At 44.8% G+C, this 20,414-nt stretch overlaps 1 protein-coding gene across 1 annotated transcript in view; it reads left to right on the forward strand.

Moving 5' to 3' along the window:
* ELP2 (elongator acetyltransferase complex subunit 2) overlaps positions 1 to 20,414 on the forward strand; it is an 88,329-nt gene that overhangs the window by 51,293 nt on the left and 16,622 nt on the right. Inside the window, exons 13-16 of the mRNA XM_090039094.1 lie at positions 4,866 to 5,054; positions 8,959 to 9,028; positions 17,223 to 17,318; positions 17,664 to 17,721. Coding sequence (XP_089895220.1) covers positions 4,866 to 5,054; positions 8,959 to 9,028; positions 17,223 to 17,318; positions 17,664 to 17,721 — 413 coding nt within the window. The remainder of the gene's footprint in view (positions 1 to 4,865; positions 5,055 to 8,958; positions 9,029 to 17,222; positions 17,319 to 17,663; positions 17,722 to 20,414) is intronic.

Raw genomic sequence — 20,414 nt, forward strand, 5'->3', positions numbered from 1 at the left:
CTTTTGTAAGCAGTGGCTTGCTTCAGATGCTGTGAAGGAGCTGGTTGAAGTAGAGCTTCAAAATAGAAAACAGTGATTTTAATACTAAGGGCAGGGAAGGGAGAGGAAAAAGGAGGTAGGGTGGTTAGAACAGAGATAAAGCAGTTGACCCACTGCGGGACATGGGGTTAAATTGTCTCTGCTCCTCTTGCTTCTTTCTGCTTTGTGTTAACAGAGCAGATATCTCCTAACAGATGGAACATGCATAAACAATAAAATCTTCTATATAAAGAGAGTTGAGAGAGTGACAATTAATTAAACAACTGTTTCCTTCTTAGGCCATACTAATGTTTAGGTGTCATAAGTATATGTTGCCTCTCCATTCTGTTTTGTTTTTGGTTTTTCACTGCTGCAGTGAATGCAGATATAGTGAAGGGGAAGCCCCCAGGATTTTTCTAAATTGAAGCACTGAAGGCAAATATAGCACCATGCTTTGGAAGTGAAAAAGTGTAAACTTGCAGCTTGTGTTGATTTTAAGGAATTTTGTGAGTCTTAATTTACTTATGGGGATATGTATATATGTAATACTGAGAGCTCTTATCTCAATCACTTAAAAACCCCCCCAGGAAAAATGTAGAAAAACAAACTAATACATTTCTAACTATTTTAACTCTGTCACATAGCATGTAGTATCTTTTTGGTCATTGTTTATACTGCTGAAGGTCACTTCTGTGTTGATTTTATTCACTCTATATACATATATTTTAGATTGTTTAGAAGGAAGTTAAAGCTGTTTTCTGGGGGTTTACCTCTGCTCTTACATGGCAACTAAGTCTGTAACCTCTAGTGATACAAGTTGGCCCTAAGCTTGATCTAGAATGAAGCAGGGTTAATGGTGACATAGTGTTCCTGGACTTGTATTGCTGCAGAATCAGGCAGACCAGTAGTGTCAAACTTATCTGGCCCATGGGGTGGATGAGTACGGCAGGACCAATCCATGCGCCCAGTTGGGCCCACAGATAAGTCCTATGTGCTAGAGCCAGGATGTGGAGTTACTCGGCAATAGCTGTTCCTGAAAGCTTTGTAAAGCCTTTCATAATAATATAGCTTGCTCTATAAAATTTGTTTTGCTTGCATAGCTCTATAAGTTAAGAAGATAAAAAAAAAAATCACACCCCTAACTGTCAAAGCTCTGCTAGCAAAGTGGCCTGTGCAGCTGCAGTATTAGAAGAAAAAAGGCTTTTTTTGGTACAGTTTATTCCATTTGAGGAAATGGTTTAAGCTATACTGATAGAAGAAATTTTGCCAGCATGCAAGCCATGTCTTCAACAGGAGAACTCATGGCCCAGCTAAAGTGGCAGAGAGCTTGTAGTGTATATAGTAGTCTAACCCAGTGGTTCTCAACTGAGGTGCCATGATGCAGGTACCTCGGTGGTCACATAAACCTGTTTTATGCACAGGGCTGCAGTATGTATTAGGGTTCTCTGATAACCATAAAGCAGGCAGGAGAGTTGACTTGTGCTGCAGCTTTTCTTGATCACCTTCCCCATGCCCCCCCCCCCCCCCCCCCCCCCCCGCTTCTGCTAGAAAGAGGCATGTGGGACAGTTCTATCCAGTCTAACCAATCTAATCCTCTTTTTTTCACTAAAATATCTGGTCATCTTTTCAGAATACTTTTTATTTCAGATGGATGCAATAGCAAATCAATCAGGAACTGCAGTTTGTCATCTGCCTTCTTTTTATTTATGCATTTGTTTCTTTTATAAGCTCTCTCAAACTACCAAGTTTATATTCTGGGAGAAACTCTTGGAATACATTAAACTCTATGTCAATTTTTCACATGTTGTAAGCTGTTAAGAAGGGTGGCCCTGTCTTTCTGTGTGTGTGTATTGTGCTTTAAAAAGGTTGAGAACCACAGTTCTGACTTGAGGCATTCCCTGTTTAGACAGAGGTAACCCTTGGAAAATGCCATCTTAGTTTTTGCTAATTTACTGACTACAGGAATTTTTTTTGGTTGCAAAGAATGCAGACCACAAGACAGAATGCTTTGGGATCTTTTCAAGGATGTCACAGAGTGCCACACAATGTTAGCACCATTAAGTGTGTAAACATGGTCACAAAATAAATGCAGGAATCCAAAGCATTTTTTAACGCAACATGAGTAACAATTTTTTGTGACTTAGGGGCATATTTCAATTTAAATGACTTTTTTACGTAGCAAACTAAAATGCCTCCCATGTATTTTAGTGTGCTACGTAACAAATTACAGTGATATTCCTCATGTGTATAAAGGTCCTATCTGGAGAAGGCAGTGGGGATGGTGCATGGGGCACTGGAAGCCTGGGCATGTGTGGAGAAGGTCAGGCTTGGCGGGCTTCCAGTGCTCCATGTGCCATCCCCGCCACCTTCTCTGGCTGCCAGCATACCCAGCTGCCCTCCTGCTGCCTTCCTGGGACTGTCAGCTCATTCCTGGGCAGTCCCAGGCTGCAGGAAGGCAGCAGGGACAGTGCATGGAATGCTGGAAGCCCACCAAGCCCTGAGCTTTGTTTTCCAGCATCTAGTGCACCGTTGGATCCAGTAGGTGTTGCCTGTGAGCTGGGGCTGAACCCATGCAGCTAGCACCCTGTCCGGGTGGCCTCAGGGGAGAGCACCACTGTGGAGAGAAGCACCGGGCCCCATCTGCAGCTCAGGGCCTGTGTGACCGACTCAGCGGCAGCTCTCATGGGCAGGCTTTGCTGAAGGGAGTGGGGGGAAAAAAAAGGGGTGAGGGACTGATCTGTTTTTTGTTTTTCCTACCAGACTCTGCCTGCATCTCCTGCAGCTGGGGAGCTGGCTGCTGGTGGGTCATGCAGCCCCTGAGCTGCAGGGGATCCCAGTGCTTCTCTCTGCAGTGGCCGTGCCCCTGGGCTAAACCCAGCTGCTGAAACATCGCCACTGTAGAGGGAAGCACTGGGGTCCCTCGCAGCTCAGGGCCCACTGGCAGCTCTCCACCCTGCCCACCCCCTGGTCATGGAAGAGGCAAGCTTGCGGTGGGGAGGATCGGGCCCCTCACCACTTTTTTTTTTTTTTTTCCTTTGGTGGAGCCTGCCCACTCCACAGTGGCGGGGCCCAGTGCTTCATTCTAGCTCTGACTTGCATGCACATCTGTTTGAAATGCCTCAGAATCTTCTGTAATAATAATGCACTTATTCTGTCTGTCCAGAGCACTCTGGTTGTTTCAGGAAGCGTTGTGATTGGCTGCCAAGACAACCCATCAGAGTGCTCCAGACAGACAGAATAAGCCTATTATTGTTATAGATTACCCACAACAGTCCTTCCCTTCCAAATATTTCTTGGACTATCACGGCAACAACATCTCTTCAACACTACCCATTTCATTAATTCCATTTTGATTTCCTTTACTGTATTAAGTGGATTATTTAAATTGAATATCTAATTGTCTTTTTACCATTAATATCGCTGTTGTATGCTATGCCTTTTATCTAGTGTGACCACTAAAACTGAACAAGCTAGTTGAATGCTTCCTAGAAGGAAATGTAAGTCTTGTTCTAATGCACTAGTACAGTACTTCAGTTCATGGAATACAAATGCAAATACTGCAGAAGCACTCTTAGTAGTTTTTCTATTAAGTTTTCTAGGAAAATGTTTTTATCATCAAGGTTTTGTGAAAACTTGCTCTAAAACTTATTTGAGTTTATTTGATTCTTCATTTTATAGAACAGAACAGCTGCTAATAAGGTATTTTATTTATAGTGTTCTTCTATTTCCCGATTTGACCTCTGCATTGTCTCTCTCAATATTTGAATACATGCTGATGCTTGTTCTTGCTTTCTTGCACTCTATGTACTGGTATAAAATGATCTTGCATCATTGCATGCCACTTACATAGTGTATGTCAATTTAAAGAGCAAATAATTCTGCATATTAAACAATTTGCAGATAGAAAAAGAGGTTAGGAACTATACCACATACTAATCAATAATATCCAGACTTCTTTTTAGAAAGTAAAATAAAAAACTGGAAGGAAAGAAATCTGGGTGCCCACTACACACATTTACAAGCTGAAAATAATTGTATGTGGAAGTTACTGTATTTATTCAAATCTAAGGTGACTTGAATTTAAGATGATTTTGTCTTAAATTTGACTAAATATGGTAATTTGGATTACCTCAGCATCATATTAAAACATCTTTTAAACTGTGGATTCCAGGAAATAGGTCATGCAAGGGATGCCATGATATAGATAGACAGAGAGATAGATATAGGTATATAATTTAGTCTGGATTTAAAAAAAAAAAAAAAGAGGGATGGAGATTAAACAGCACAAATTAGTCCATATTCTGTTAAATAATACTTGTGTAATAACATTATTACATAATATTTTTTTCATGTAATAAGTAATCTTGTTATCATCTGTATAAAAATATATAGTTTCTTTTCAGTTGTACTGTCACAAGTCTTTGGTCAAATGAATGAACTTGCATGGTCCTTCTCCCACCTCTGCTAAACTAAACAAAGGCCTAATCCTGCAAACATGCACATGTTTAACATTAATTGTAATAGACTACAAGGATAGTCCAGTTAAATGGATGCAGTAACAGTGGATTGGATGAGGGCTGTCATGCTCTGGTTTAGTTTAATTTCCTCAGCTGAAGAACGGGTCTATAAATGTTCAGCCTGTGGATGGTGAGCAGATTGTAGTGGTATGTGGGCTGTTTTCTGTGTATTAGCAGAGGATTAAATTTAAAGTGACTGTTGCATCGATTCTCTCTGAGGTGTATTATTTTACGTATTTTAATTCATCTACTGAAAATATTTTGCAACTTAAACTCTCCACTTTTCTATTTAACAAAATTTATTTCACTACTGTGTTGCTATTCGCTCAGATAACTTGGCATGAAATTGCAAGACCTCAAGTCCATGGATATGACATCCAGTGTTTGGCCATGATTGGCCAATTTCAGTTTGTGTCTGGAGCAGATGAAAAAGTGCTTCGAGTCTTCAGTGCACCAAAGACTTTTGTGGAAAACTTCAGTAACATCACTGGCATTTTGATGGAGAACCTGTGTTTCAGTGTAAGTAACCAGGAAAATAAAAGAAAGAATTGTCAGTTCTTTATAACTGTATTGAAATTAAAATTATGAAAGGATAAAATTATAAAACAATAGCTCTGTTTTTTTGCTTTCCCTTTCTCTTTTGGTTACTAATGATTCTAGTGAATATGACTTTGAAGTAAAGGTCATCACATGTAAATTACTTTACCTTCATTTAGCAATTTTAAAATGAGAGGGTGAAAAAAAGGGCTGTTAATGTGTTCTTATAAATTTTAGGGCATAATAGTGTTGTCTAGACATAATTACTGTTGTGTTATATTTTATCTTTTAATTGTATGTTTTTTTAATTAATTCAAACCTCCTGAAATCTACTTTAGGCACTGTATATAAATATTGCATTTGTACTCCTCCATGCTGCATTTCTTTCAGCTGTTGAAGCTGTTTTGAGGCCTTTTTTAAAATCCTAGTTCTTTAGGTTATAGTATCTATAGAATGCTGTTTTCTTCCTTGATTATAGGGAGAGAAAACAGCAGCATCACCATCCTCAAAGAACATTACTCACACCCCATTCATTTTAAGGTCTTGTTTAAAATTGATTTTAATTTTTAGAGCATACGTTCCCTTCCTTCACTGATTTGCTCAGTGTTAATGGACCTTGTCTGTTTTTTTTCCCCACTTTCCATCCACTCATTTTGCACTGGCTGCCTCTGTCTCTTCCCATGTTCTTTGCATGATTAGTTCAAGAGCAGTCTCTTCTGCAGCTCCTTTCAGCTGAAACTGTTTTCTTGTGTCCAAACCTTTTCTATCTTGTTTCAATTTATTAGGTGGAAAAAAAATCTCTTCTACAGGATTTCTGCTCCTCAACACTTGAATTGTATTAATTTTTTTTGATCAATTATATTAATGATGCTATACAAATAACACAGTACTACATAAAGCAGGCAGATATGACCATATTTTCTCTAATCCAAGGTAAGGTTCCCCCACTTCCCAAACAGAATGGGGACAAAAAACCCCCTGTGTCTTGTATTCAAGCAACCAGCCCAGGGCAGAGAGTGGCAGGCTGAGAGAGGTAGCCAGGGGAAGGGAGACAGGCTGCAGGGGGAGCAGGGGATAGAGGGGCAGGCTGACTGCAAGGGGAGTGGCAGATTTCAGGGTGCAGGGGGGACTGGCTGCAAGAAGGGACGGGGTGGAGCAAGGTTGGAGTGGGAGGCAGGCACAGACATGGGGGAGGGCAGTGGACTCGCTCATCTCCACCACTGCTCCCCCCCCCACACAGACTATCTTCAACTAATTTGATTCTATACATAGAAAAAGATAACAAATGTGTAATGTTCCATGAGTAGTATCTAATTAGGGGTGAGTGGGGTCCTTAGATTTGGAGTCATCTTGGATTTGAGTAAATATGGTATAAGGAATTTCCCCCACTTTTAGTGCAGATGCAGAAATATATCTCCACGTTCTTTATGGACTGTCTGTGGTAAGGACACTTCAGGTTAGATATTAGGAAAAACTCTTACGAGGAGGGTAAGTAAAACACTAGGACAGGTTACACAGAGAGGTGGTGGAATCTCTATCCTTGGAGGATTTTAAGACCCTCCTAGACAAAGCATTGCCTGGAATGATATAGTTAGGGATGGTCCTGCTTTGAGCAAGGGATTGGACTAGATGATATCCCAAGGTCCCTTCCAACCCTAATTTTGTGATTCTGTGAGTGCTTTATATCAGTTTAACTTATGTCACCTGAGAAACAGGGTTAAACCAAAAAAGCCATTCCCTAAATTGGAAAATAGTGCTATGCTGTGAGTTACTTTGATTACACTGATAACAGGTGACCCATAAAACTAGTCAAACTTCCTTCACTATTAAATCCCCCTCAGTCTTCTCCAGACTAAGTAAGCCCAAATCCCTCAGCCTCTCCTCAGGTGCCCCAGCTTCCTAACCATTTTTGTTTTCCCTCTGCTAGATTCTTTCTAACTTATCCACCTCCTTTCTGTAGTGGGAGACCCAAAACTGGATATAGTGCTCCAAGATCTGACCTCACCAATGCCCAATAGACGAGAAATAATCATTTCACTCAATCTGCTGGCACCTCTCCTGCTAATGCAGCCTTGTATGCTGTTAGCCTTCTTCACAAGAAGGGCACACTTTTGACTCATATTCAGCTTCTTGTCCACTGTACCCACAGGTGCTTTTTTTCTACAGAGCTGCTGCTTAGCTAGTTGGTCCCTAGCCTGTACTGGTGCATGGGATTGTTCCATCTTAAGTGCAGGACTTTGTACTTATCCTCATAGAACTTCATGAGATTTCTTTTGGTCTAATCCTCCAGTTTGTTTAGCTCTCTGAATCCTAGCCCTACCCTCCAGCCTATCTGTTACTCCCCCCAGCTTGGAGTCATCGGTAAACTTGCTGAGGGTGCAGTCTATGCCATCTTTCAGGTTGTTGATGAATACGTTGAACAACACGGCACCAGGACTGACCCTGGGGTACTCCACTTGGTATTGGCTGGCAGCTAGACATCAGACCATAGACGACTACCCTCTGAGCCTGACAGTCCAGCCTATTTTCTATCCACCTTATAGCCCATTCATCCAACCTGTACTTCTTTAGCTTGCTTGCAAGAATGTTGTGGGAAACTCCATACAGCTAGTCATCACATCATAGAAGGCAGTCAGGTTAGTCAGGCATGACTTGCCCTTGATGATTCCATGCCAGCTGTTCCTAATCCCCTTTTTCTCTTCCAAGTGCTTAGAAATGGATTCCTTGAGGACCTGCTTCATGATTTTTCCAGGGACTGAGGTGAGGCTGTAGTTCCCTGGATCCTCCTTCTTCCCATTCTTAAAGATGGGCTCTATATTTGCCCTTTTCCACTTGTCTGGGAGCCCCCATGATCTCCCTGAATTTTCAGAGATGATGGCCAGAGGCTTTGCAATCACATCATATCACATCATGTGCAGTCATATCTTCAATCACATTTTTAGTCATACTGGACTAAAAGTGTACATGCAGGAAGTTTTACCCAATATTACTATACTGGCTTAAATTGACACTAGAGGTTATGCTGAAAAAAATCCTTTTTGCATGAGGTTTTATGCTGACATTTGTGTATTGACTTCCTCATGTTGCTTGATTCACTACAAACTCACAAATGATTAAGGTGTTGTCACCACAGCTAATAACTTAATCCTGCAAAATTATTTTCGTTATGATTTTTCACATATGTGCTAGGGATTAATTTACTTATCAGGTACAGAGGCCACTCATACCTTTCCCCCAAAAGTTCTCCAGTCTGACATTCCCCTTCTAGCTTTTTACTTTCTCTCCCATGTTACATATCTGACACAAACTGCCTACCAGCTGAGTATTTTCAGAAGAGTATCATCTTTTTCTTGGAAACTACCAGGTATCCACAGCAGATCAGTCTTTTATGTACCAGAGGCTACCAGAAAAATCAGATGTCCTCACTGCTTTCCAGGCCCCACAATCTTTCCTTGCTTCCAGAACTCAAAATTGTTTTCAGCTCTTGCCATCTTGGAGATTGCAATATTCTGTGTTAAATAACTTTTCTGTGGTGATATTACATTGGAATTTCTGCCCTACCAGGACTGAGGGTACATGACTCACAGCAAACCTGTTGAATTGAGCAGACTTGACTAAACATGCTTTGAGAGGAGGGCCTGAGGCCTGGCAAGGCTTTTAGAGTCTGGCAGAGCAGCTGCTTCAGTCTCTGCTTCCCTAGAGGCATTCTGGATGAGCCAGAGGCATCTGCTACAGTGTGACCCCTCTTCATTCCTCTCCAGTGAAGCCTGTTAGTCATCTGTCCCTTTTTTTTTAAAAGTGTTTGCTTTGTAAACTGATTTCTACATGACAAATTGTATGTGTATTAAAATAATATATATATATGTTTTGGTTTTTTTTAATCTAGCAAGCCACTGACCTTCCAGAAGGTGCAACTGTACCAGCTTTGGGTTTGTCCAATAAAGCCATCTTTCAGGGTAAGGCTTATGTGAAATAATGAGGATACTTTCTGGAAAAATTTCTGGAAACATATTTCAGTCATTATCCTATCAATGTATGTTCTGTTCACTTAATCAAGATGGTTGACTAAACCTGAAGATCACCTGAAACTAGCGTTCGGTATTGAGCATTTCTCCATTTTAGTTAGGCTGTTTTATTTATGCCTACTGCCATATTATTTCAGAACTTCCCAAGAGTATCTAACGAAGTGAGGTGTGGCTCACAAAAGCTTATGCATTTCTGCTTCAGTTATTCTATAAGGTACACCTCTACCTTGCCTTCTGCAAGAGTAAAAGTGGTGAGGAGCTCCTTAAATAGATAATTGGAGAGAGCATCTCTTTTTGGGCTGTGATCTCTATCTCCTAGTCTGAGACATTTAGGCCTTCTTTTCCTGCAAATTTTGGAGGCATATCAGTTTGTCCTTGGGGCTTATGGGAATGGCCAGTTAGTCAGCCTGTGTTTCTCTGCAGCACAGTGTGGGAATTATGAAAAGAGAAGCAGAGTCCAGCAAGTAACACATTGTTTTGGGGGAAAGGGGGAGAGAAGAGGGAAGGGGAGGAGGATGTTTGAGGATTATGTTCTCTTCTAAGAGAAGCCACAGCACCTATAGGTATTTGCTCTTCCAGGAGAAAATCTGGAAGTGGATCACTGTTCCCAGGTTATTTTTCTGCTGGAGTGGTCAGTTTCTTTGGGAGAGAGAGCCTGAACATGTGTACATTTGTGGTTTCTCCTGGGGAAGTGACTCCCCCAGGAGAAACTGAATGTCTGTACAAAGTCATGGTTAGAGTGCTTCTAGGCACTGTTTCTAATTATATAATGGATAAGCAAGGTGTATTGTCTCAAGACCCTAGAGTAGGCTAAGACTCTAAAGGAAATCCTCCCTTCCTTTTGGTAGAAAGGTCACTGGGGAGAATTGTAAATCGCCTATTTAGTCAACTGTCCTTGAAATTCTACAGAGCTTTACAACTAAAGGCCACTAAGTTAACTCTGTTCAAGGTAAATGTAGTTTGTTTTTTTCCCCTAGAAAAATAAACATAAGCAATACCTACCAGTGAGGGTATCTTTCTAAAATACCCCTAGACAGAAGAAAAAGGACCACTTTTGACAGATTTTGAAGGACTAAGTAGAACTATTACACTGGTTGGTAATATATCTGTTAGTCTGCTTCTGCATACCAGTCCAAGTTACTTGATATTAACAGCTTGGCTATGGGGATGCAGTTTTTAAGCCCGATTACCTACTACTTCACAGTCTTACTCTTGAAACTTCATGCTGGCTTTATGGCCTAACCAAGACTTGGACAAAATGCTTCAGCTGGTATGAGTGTAGAAATATAAGTCTAAGGAACCCAGGTATTCCAGCTTGTAACAATTTACAGCTGTAGCGATACCGGTAATGTCCCTAGTGACCAGAGTCCTGTGCTGTTCTAGCTGTAAGGGCCTCGTCCTTTTGTCTTCGCCAGCCATGCCTTCATGTGCTGGGTTGATCTTAGAATGGGAAACTGCCCAAGCATACTAGGGTGAGCCTAGTTTTGTCTTTCTGTTAGTAGATCCTGCTGATCTCCGTGTATCTCTCTTGCATCAGATGGGCTTTCTTGGCCCATATTTGCCCCCAGGGCACCCGTTGCTTTATGGACTACTCACAGCCTTCAACCTTCCCTACAGATGCTCCCATTTCTCTCAGATTTTACTTGCTATCGTTTTGTTCCTTGTAGAGAGGTCTCCCTTGAAGCCTTCTCAGCTTCAGCCTCCCTTTTCTCTGTTTGTAATTCTTCAGCCTTGGCCCACTGATTAGGGCCCTCTTGGTTTTAGCCCTGCCAGTTGACAGTATCTCTGGGCCTCTGGCCTGTCACTCGCTTTGGTTTCCTGGCCCCAGAATTTGCCTTTCTGGGAAGCTGGGCCCCTGGCCTCTGCCCTTCTGGGCTGATCTTGCCCCTGCTGGGCTACTGGTCCCTGACTGCTTTTCGCACCTCTTAGGCACTTGTTTTGCCCTTTTCAGGCTGTGGGCTCGTGATCCTGGTTCGCACTCTGCTCAGGCACTGGGTCTGTGTCCCTTCTCTTCTAATCTCGCTATTTGACCCCCACCTGTTGCTTGGCTCAAGGCAGTTACGTTCCCATCAGGCATAGCTGGGACTTCCACCTCCCCAGTAGTCCCAAACCCAAACTGCTTGTCAAAATTCAAACAAAAACCTAAGCACTCTGGCTCTAACAAAACCCCAAGCCAACTGTCTAACAAGCTTTTGCCCTCCCCTTGGTTCTGTCCCGGTTTCAGCAAGCATTCAGTGCCTTACTGGTATCCAGGTGTCGGCAGAGCCTCCTACTGCAGCTTTCCATGGGAAGAGCTCTTCACTTTGTAGCTAGAGGGGCCAGATTGCCTGTCTGAACTCAGGCACCTAAGTATTTGAGTATCCTAAGACTAACTCCATCTGGTCATGTGACTCAGGCATTTCCCTTCTGTGCCTGATGACCAGAGATTCTGGTTTTCTCTGTTTAAAAAATTGCAAATTCTCTGATAAAAATCCAAAATTCTCTGATGAAAACCCCCAAAATCCATGTTTTTCTGCAACTAAAATGAAAAGACCACTATATATTTAGGTATTAGTTGACCACAAGGTTTTATTGATATATTGACAATTTTAAAGCAATTTGGAAGCCTATTAATGCCCCAGTCAATCATGACAATAAAATACATTCTAAATACATACATATTTTGGCATTTGATTTTGGTTTTATTATAATAGCAAATCAGAGCTCCCCCTGCTTCCTTTGCTCGCGGGAATGCAGGTCCAGCTGTGGATGTCCCCCTTGCTGCTTTGTGATGCTGAGCAGCCCTGATATGTTGGTGCCCTGCCCCTCTCTATGCTGTTGCCCCTCACTCCCAAGCCACAGCTCCCACTAGCCCTGCTAGTGCCCCTCACTACCAGCCCATAGCCCCCTGGTCCTGCCAGTGCCATTCACTCCCGACCCACAGCCCCTGGTCCCTAACCCTCATTCCCAAGCCACAGCCCCCATCCCCCAGCCCTACTGTTGGCCCTTGCTCCTGACCTGCAGCCATCCACCGCTCAGGTGCCCCTCACTTCCCATCCCCAGCCCCCCACTCTGCTGGTGCCCCATTCATGATCCACAGCTCTCTGACCCCTCCAGCCCTGCTGGAGGGAGCCCCGAGCTGCCACAGCTATGGGACCAGGGCCAGGGTCAGTAGCTTCCTGCCCACCCTCAATAGCACCCAAGCCCATGGGAGGTAGTAGCTGCTGCAGCTGGAGCAGAGTGTGGAGTCTGGCTTTCCCTACTCCGATCTGTCCCCTCCCCCTGTGGATGACACAGCTGGACCAGAGCCTGTTGGGGTTGGAGGGGGAGCAGGGGAGATGCAAGGTTCCTGCTGTGGACTTGGGGCTCCCCACTCTTCTGTCCTCTTCCCAGGGGCCTCCATGGCTTAGTGGGTGGGACCTGGCATGTGTGGGTAGAGAGCCTCATTGCTTCTGCTTCCAGCAGGAGCCCCACATCAGTCATGCTACCATGGCAAGGCACCCCCTGCCCTCCCGGTAGCAGTGGTAGCAGCAGCGCAGAGTTGTGCCCCTGTTGCTGCTGCGCGGGCAAGGGGTGCTTTGTCATGGTGGTGTGGCTTGCATGGGGCTCTCAGCAGCAACACCAAGCCTCCCTGCCCCATTCTGTGTCCTCCTGCACCAGTCCCCACTTGCTGGGCTATGGAGGCACTGGGGGGAAGGCAGCAGGATGGGAAGCCCTGAGCTTATGGCAGGCAGCCTGCATCCACCTCCACCATGCACACACATCTGTGGGGGACACGTGCTCCCAATGTCTCCCTCTCCAGGAGTGTGCACAATGGTGCGGAGCCCCTGCCTCCATCACCCCGTGGATGAGCCCCCTGTAGCTCTGCCCCACTCTACCAGCTGAGCCCCATGGTCACACATTTCCACCCTGGCCATGGGTCCGCTACACCATCCTGGCTTGGCAGTGCACCCAGCCCTGCCCCATTCCCTCCCTCACCATGGAGGCCTCAATCTGCCCCCCACCCGCAAGACTTGCCTACAAGAAACTGTTGTCCACACTGCCTGGCTGCCACATGCATGTGTAAGTGCACACATACACATGGTGCCCCCTGCCTGATCCCCAGACTCCCACTCCCTCCAGCCCTTTGCAGGCTAGAACTCTGGCAGCCTGCAAGGGGAAACCTGCCGTTTCCTGTATTTGTTCTCCTTTTAAAATCTGCATTTTTCTCCTTAAAAGGAGCAAATCTGCATTTCTTTATGGAAACAGAAAACCTGGATCCCTGCTGATGGATCCACCTTCTTTCCCTGCTAGGACTCTAGCTGTCTGCAGTCTGTTGCTTCTGAGCTGCCTCCCTGCCTGCCTTTGGCACATTTTACTGTTCTACCTCCATTCCCTAGGCGAGTTACCTTCCCAGGGTTTGCTTCTACATGTGACTCATAGTCTGTTTGCTGGCAGCCAGTTAGCGCAGGGGCGGGCAATTTTTTGGGGTGGAGGGCCGCTTACCGAATTTTGGCAAGCTGTTGAGAGCCTCATGAGTAGCCCTGCCTCTTAACAGGTGCTTCCCCCCACCCCCATCACAATCTTGGGACTGGAAGTCCCACCTCTGACCTTTGCCACCAGAAGTCCCTCCCCTTGTCCCTGGAAGTACTCCTTTGAGGAAAAGGGTTTGCTATCTTAGGGGAAAAAAACAAAATGATATACTAAAAACCAAACACCCAAAATAATATATTTTAATATAATTAAAAAAATTGTCCTGATTTGTCTGTGTTTGTGTTGTATATGGTAGAAGTGATTGCATAATAGCTCAAATGCGGTCCTACTCTTGTATATTGTGTGGGGTGTGGGGGGGGTGGGTGGGTGAGTGTGATGTTTGTGGGGAGCTGTGGGTGGGTGTGTATGGAGGGATTGTGGGGAAGTGTGTGGGGGGTACGGTATTTGTGGGGTGTGGAGGGGAGGGTGTGGCTATGGGGTTTTCAGGAAGGGTTTGAGGGTATGTGGGGTGTGCATGGGAGCCTCGTGCGTGTGCCCCCCTGAGCTGGTCAGCACCTGCCCCCACCCTGCAACAGCCTGGAGCGCATGCGCCCTGCGGCACCTTCCCATGACTGCCAACAGCATGCAGCCCCAGTGAGCTCCAGACCTGCTCTGCATTGCCCAGCTGCATTCAGCAAAATTCCACACCCCCCTTGCCACTGCTGGGCAGTTTTTGATGTGGCTGCCTGGAGCCTGTGCCATGCTAGGCTGTGGTGCGGCTCCTTCACCACTGCCTCTGGGCTGCCCAGTGTGGCAGCAGTGACTCTGTGGAGCAGCTGCAGAGCAGCTCACAAGTGGCAGTGAAGGAGGCACACTGCAGCCTAGGGCAGACGCACCAAAAACTGCTTGGCGGTGGTGGTGGAGGGGTGCTTTCCCTCATGCCAAGAAGCAGTTTCAACCCTGCAGCTGCTGCTGAGCTCTGATGGGCAAGCCCCGGAGCTGGCACAGGGCCCATGCTGAGCAGCGGTGCTGCAGGACAAATTGCTGCTCAGCGTGGGGGTAAAAATGGCCCCTCCCCCACCTGCTGTCAGTGCTTCCTGGTGCGGCCACTCAGAGTGCACATGGGGCTGCCTGTGCCTGGTCTGCGCTGCCACCACTGCCCCGTGGGGCAGCCCAGAGGTGGCAGAGACACAGGACAGCACCACAGGGGCTCTGGGTGGCTGCACCAGGAACTGTCAGTCATGGGGAGAGGGAAGGGCCACTTTCCCCCACTCTGAGTAGTTTGTCCCCTGCCGCCACTGCTCAGCCCAGATAGGCGAGTGCAGGGTGTGTGGGACTGGGACTGCATGTGCTGGTCCCTGCCTGTAATGCTGAGGCGAGGGAGACTGGAAGTGAGCAGGCGCGTGGGAGCCAGTGACAGCCGAGTGGGAGCATGGAGCTTGTGTTGGTGTCCCAGGGCCAGCGCCAGCGGGGCCCAGAGCAGGGCAACAGGAAAGTGGGGTCCTGGCTGGCAAGGGCTCTGTGGAACCAGGCCAGCTCCCCTCTTTCCCTGCTGGTGCAGCCCAGTCCAGCTCCACAGAACCCTGCCAGCCCACACGCCGTGTTCCTGCCACCATGTTCTGGACCTTGCTGGCACTGGTCCCAGGACACCAGTGCAGGCCCCACACTCCCACATGCCTGCTTGCTTCTACCCGCCCCCGCCACCACTTTCCCACTTTCCTGTTCGACAGTTGGCTGCTCCGTGCCATGCGGCTTCTGGCCACATGGCTGGGCTGCAGGACTCAGCAGGATCTGGCCCAAGGACTAGGGCGATTTGCCTGTGGTCTTCCCTGCCCCTCCTTTTTTACCTGAATTTCCTGCTTCAGCACAGGGAGGCAGGAGCAGCCCAATGATCCCAGGCAAGAAGCCTCTGCTAGGCAGGGGCTTTTGGCTGGGGGCATGGGGCTAGGCCCAGGGCTGGGTGGGCCTTGCTGTTCAGGGTCCTACAGTGACTTCCCCAGGGTCCTACTGGCCCTGGCTTCTGTCATTTTTGATAGGTAGCTGGGGCAGATAAATACTAATTTTCTAAATTTTTTAGGGGCCCTGTGGGCTGGATAGAATGGCCTGGTGGGCTGGATCTGGCCCACGGGCCATATTTTGCCCACTCCTGCATTAGCTTGTAGCTTGTTTCCTAGCTGCAAGTCGTCCCTGATTCAGCTTAGCCTGCTACACTTTCCTTTTAACATAACAGGCGCTTTCTGGTTCCCTGTTACACAGCTCTTTTGGATTTCTCTCAGAAAAGCATAAGTTTGGGGCTAAAATATTATCTCCCATCTGTGTTTAAATACTTAGTTTCTGATAGATCACAGATGGTACTGAGGCTCTGTGTTAAGCCTATTTCTTCTGGGAGTCTGCTCATAAGATCTGCTTCTTGGTCAATATAATTTGAGTGAGCATCCTTTCCAGATTATCTGACATGAGATGATGTGTGTCTTACGGTATCTGTTAGGGCAAGGTAGTTCTTTGTGTAAAAAAATGAATTCATAATCCATAATTAATTATTCCCCCCCCAAGATGCTCAAAAACTTGGCAAATGAAAGATAGTGATCTTGGTAGCACAGGTTAGATGTAATAAAAGCAATTAAAGTATACCTTTGTAGAATTGATTTAGTTCAGGAAAATATCTTTATTTTCTTTTGTATTTCAAATCTGGCCATGAGAGCAACCAGTCCTTTCATAGTTCGGTGGAATAAGTGGTTCTGTACATTGAAACATATTTTCATATGTAAATAAAATTAATTGTAGATGAGATCGGAAGGAACTTGACATATTTCACAGCAATATTTTGAGTGGAGAGGACAACAGGAGGTATAAAAGAATTGTGTAACACTCAGCTGGTCTTCTGGCAACATTATCAATATTTGTTAATCCCTGTAAGCTTAACCTTTTTTTTACTCGCAGAGGCATCATTCATCGTGAAGGTGTCCCACATACAGTAGGTCTCAGAACAGATAAGTGCTGCTGATGTTAAGGAAGGGAGGCAAAATATTCAGAATCAAGGAATGAAAACTTCCTTTGAGGCTGACTTCTGAAATCGGCTTTGCCTTAGATGATATCTGTGGGTAGCTTGCTAATAGCTCTTTCAGGGTCATGTTAAGGACTGATTTTTGCCTGATTTAGTAATTTGAATGTAGATGCCTAAAGTTGTGTTGAGCACTTGCCAGCTGCTACTGAAGTCAATGAAAAGTAATGGTTATTAGCGGTGCTGAAACTCAGACTGATTATTTAGGTACCATGTATCTTTCAAAATATTCCATATGCCTGTGGCTCAAGGGGAGAAGCAGCTAGAGATTAGGCCAGCTCCTAGAGATTAATGGCTAAAAAGCACCCAAGATTTTTGGAAAGTGAATGTCCAGTTGTCTCAGACTTGGGGGAAGGTCAGTCCACAAATGGCAGTAACTGAGTAACAAGTTTTCCATTTCATCCTGTTTGTTTGATTGATCCATTTCCCTTACCCTCTTTTCCTAGATGCATATTAAATATGTGTTTGTGTTTTATAGTTAATGACTAGTTCACAATTCCCTTATTACCATATTTTTGGAAATAGAGAAAACTTCATCTAATTTCTGTTCTAAAACTGCAAGGTTCTCCAAGTGACAGTTTCTTGTTGTCAAGTATGCTCTCACTCACTGAATTAAATTCCTATTTTGAATAGGAGACATAGCAGCTCAACCAGCTGAGGACAAGGAAAAATTTAATAGTATTTCTGATCAGTATCCTGAGATTTACTTTCAACCCTTGATCCTTACAGGTATGAAGTTTAAAGATTATATTTTGAATGAGAACAGTGGTTTTCAGCCTTTTTTCATTTGTGAACCCCTAAAACATTTAGAATGGAGGTGCAAATCCCCCTGGAAGTTTCAAATTGAGGTGTGGACCCTTTTGAATTGTAAGTGTGAGTATTCCCATACTTTTGATTGATCAAAATTATCTTTTGTGGACTCGATTATAGTCTCTGGACCCCCAGGTGTCTGTAGACTATTTCCAAAAATACCACAGGTTGAAAACCACCGAGTTAGAGTATAATGTTGAAAGAGCTTAGCTGGCCAAAAAATTCATAACTAAACCAAACAAATTATATAAATATATCTTGTAGAACCTCCCACAGAAGATCACTTGTTGCAGAATACATTATGGCCTGAAGTTCAAAAGCTGTAAGTTGTTTTGTTATATATGATTACAGAAATCTTATAAAATGTCTTGGAAGCCTCTGTAATTCAATTTTTTTGTCTTGTACACAGTGTTTCAAAGTACCCATTATAACTTTTTTTCTATTTTTTCTGCTAGTTGATATTTAATTTATATTTGTGTATGTGTGTGTATATATATGTATTGGGGCTGTCAAATGATTAAAAATAATCACAGTAAATCACGAGGTTAAATATAGCTGAGCTTAACTGCAATTTTAATTGCACCGTTGAACAATAATAAAATCCTATTTTTATACATATTTTTGGATTTTCTTCCTATATTTTCAAATAAATTGATGTCATTTACAACACAGAATACAAACTGCTGTCCATCACTCCTGATCTGCAGCCCCCTGGCACTGTCAGTGCCCTGCACTCCTAACCCACGGTTCCTTGCCCCCCCCCCCCCCCAGCTATGCTGGTACCCCTCAGTCCCAATCCACAGCCCCCCATCTCTGCTGTTTCCCTTCACCCCAAAATTCAGCCCACACAGAGCTCCCAAAGTTCAGCTTCTATGGGGGCTGCAGTGCTGCAGCTGGGGGTGACCTCAGCTGAGGGAGGGAGGTAGAAGAGGGTGGGCAGGATATGGCACTTATCCCAGGTGGCCACAGCAGCAGCATGCAGGTGGTGGGGAAGCCTGGTGGGGGCAGGTGGTGGCGCCGGCCTGAAGCTGTTGCTGGGTGTGGGGGAAAAGTGGCCCCTTCCCCTCTCTGCTGCTGGGTCCTTCCTGCTGCAGCTGCCCAGAACCTGTGTCTGGGCTGCCCTGTGGCTCCTCTGCAATGTCAGAACTGCAGCGCTGAGCGGCCCAGAAGTGGTGGTAACAGCAGCGAAGAGGTGCCACAGGGCAGCCCTGGCACAGGCTCTAAAACACGTGCAATTTAACGCATTTAAAAAAATGAATGCATTAATTGGTATTTGTGTTAATCATGCACCTTAACACAGATTAATTGACGGCCCTAATATAGATGTGTGTGTGTGTGACTTTTCATCAGTCCCGTATATGTAGTGTTGCTTTTCATATAGGTTTCCTATTAAATTTCTTTTTACTATATATAGCTTTTCATATGTAAAGCTTTTCATTTCATCATGTAAATACATGGTGCCTAAATAGATGTTGAAAAGCTAGATATAAATGTATATTTGATGAAAATCATATACAATAAATATATGATGATTTGTGTGTGTGTGTGCTGACAGATGTGCAGCTCCCCCAGTCTAACTTATGGCACTTCACAGAAAGTGCCATGAGTTAGAACAATGCCCACCCCCTGACCCAACAGATGTTCACTGTTTGGTGAGGGGACTGAGCTCTGGTTTGGAGCCGATCCAGCGGAGGAGCTGCCTGTCTGCAGCCTCTGTCCCCTAGCCCTGTGCCTCTTCCCCTACCACTCCTCCAGTTCTGGTGCTGTGTACAGGAAGGGAGGGAAGATGGAGGGGGAGCATGCTGCAGGCTGTGGGGGAGGAAGACACGGCTTGGGGACAGAGGCTGCAGACAGGTAGTTCCTCTTGTTGGATTGGCTTTAAAGTGGAGCTCAGTCCCCCCCACCAAACAATGTGGGGGGACCAGGTGGGGGGGGGGTCACTCTAACCATCTATTGGGCCAGGTGGTGGGGGTCACTCTAACCCATGGTGCTTTCTGTAAAGTGCCATAAATTAGAGCTGGGAGCTGCATATCTGTCAGCACCTGCCCCCCCACATGTCATCATATATTTATCATATATGATTTTCAGCAAATATAGCTAGGTAGCTGACTAGATGGATAAGAAACTTGAATAGGGGATGTGGGTAAAAAGCAGCACTACATAAATGGGACTGATGCCTCTAAGTAGAATATTTCTAAAGTACTTTTTGGCATGTGCTGATTCTGAGCACAGGACCAGTAACGATGATAGACAGAGCTCAGTTAGTCAAGTTGTACCACCCTACGTGATGCCCCAAGAAGTGTTTGTTCTTCAGATGATTGTCTGATGTGGATTCCTGCATGCCTCCCTACTTTTGCTTCTAAGGGTCAGCAGTTTTCTTATAGTTTATACCAGTAGCAAATTTTCATACCCTTTGTCAGCTGAGCTGTCTGGTCTGTTGTGATATGGCTAAAGCCTTTCTTCTATTCATTCCCCATCCTTGTTTGGTATCCAGTTTGGTGTCCAGACTGAAAATCCAAAGGTGTGACTGGGAGGCTCCTATTTCCATATCTTGCCTTACACAGACTTATAGTCAAGTTACAATCTAGCCCTGGTACAGTGGTGTATTGCTATCTGTATTATAGGAGGTGGGTTTGGGACTCTCTTTATGCTAGACGCTGTACAGAAAAGTACATGAAACTTGTAGGACTATAATAATGCAACAGATGGATAAAATGGAGAAAACGGATGCAGAGGGATGAAATAACTTAGGATAATGGTAAAACAAACGTAAAATAAATGGTTGCCTTATTTTGCCACTTTTTTATATGCTGGACACTAACATAGGTAGGTTGTCACCTTATTTGTTATGATGGATGATTGTCATTGCTTTGTCTTTAAAATGTCATGTTCTTCAATGTTTTGTCCCTTTCTCGTGAGATTCAGCTTGGAATGTCCATCTTTAAGCATCAGTGTGAGACGAATTGTATACACAGTTCATAACCCGTGTATCTTGTCAGGATCAGTAAAATCTCA

Source organism: Crocodylus siamensis, chromosome 3 (genome assembly GCF_052110815.1).
Source record: "Crocodylus siamensis isolate JL-2025a chromosome 3, ASM5211081v1, whole genome shotgun sequence".
NCBI classification, from domain to species: Eukaryota; Metazoa; Chordata; order Crocodylia; family Crocodylidae; genus Crocodylus; species Crocodylus siamensis.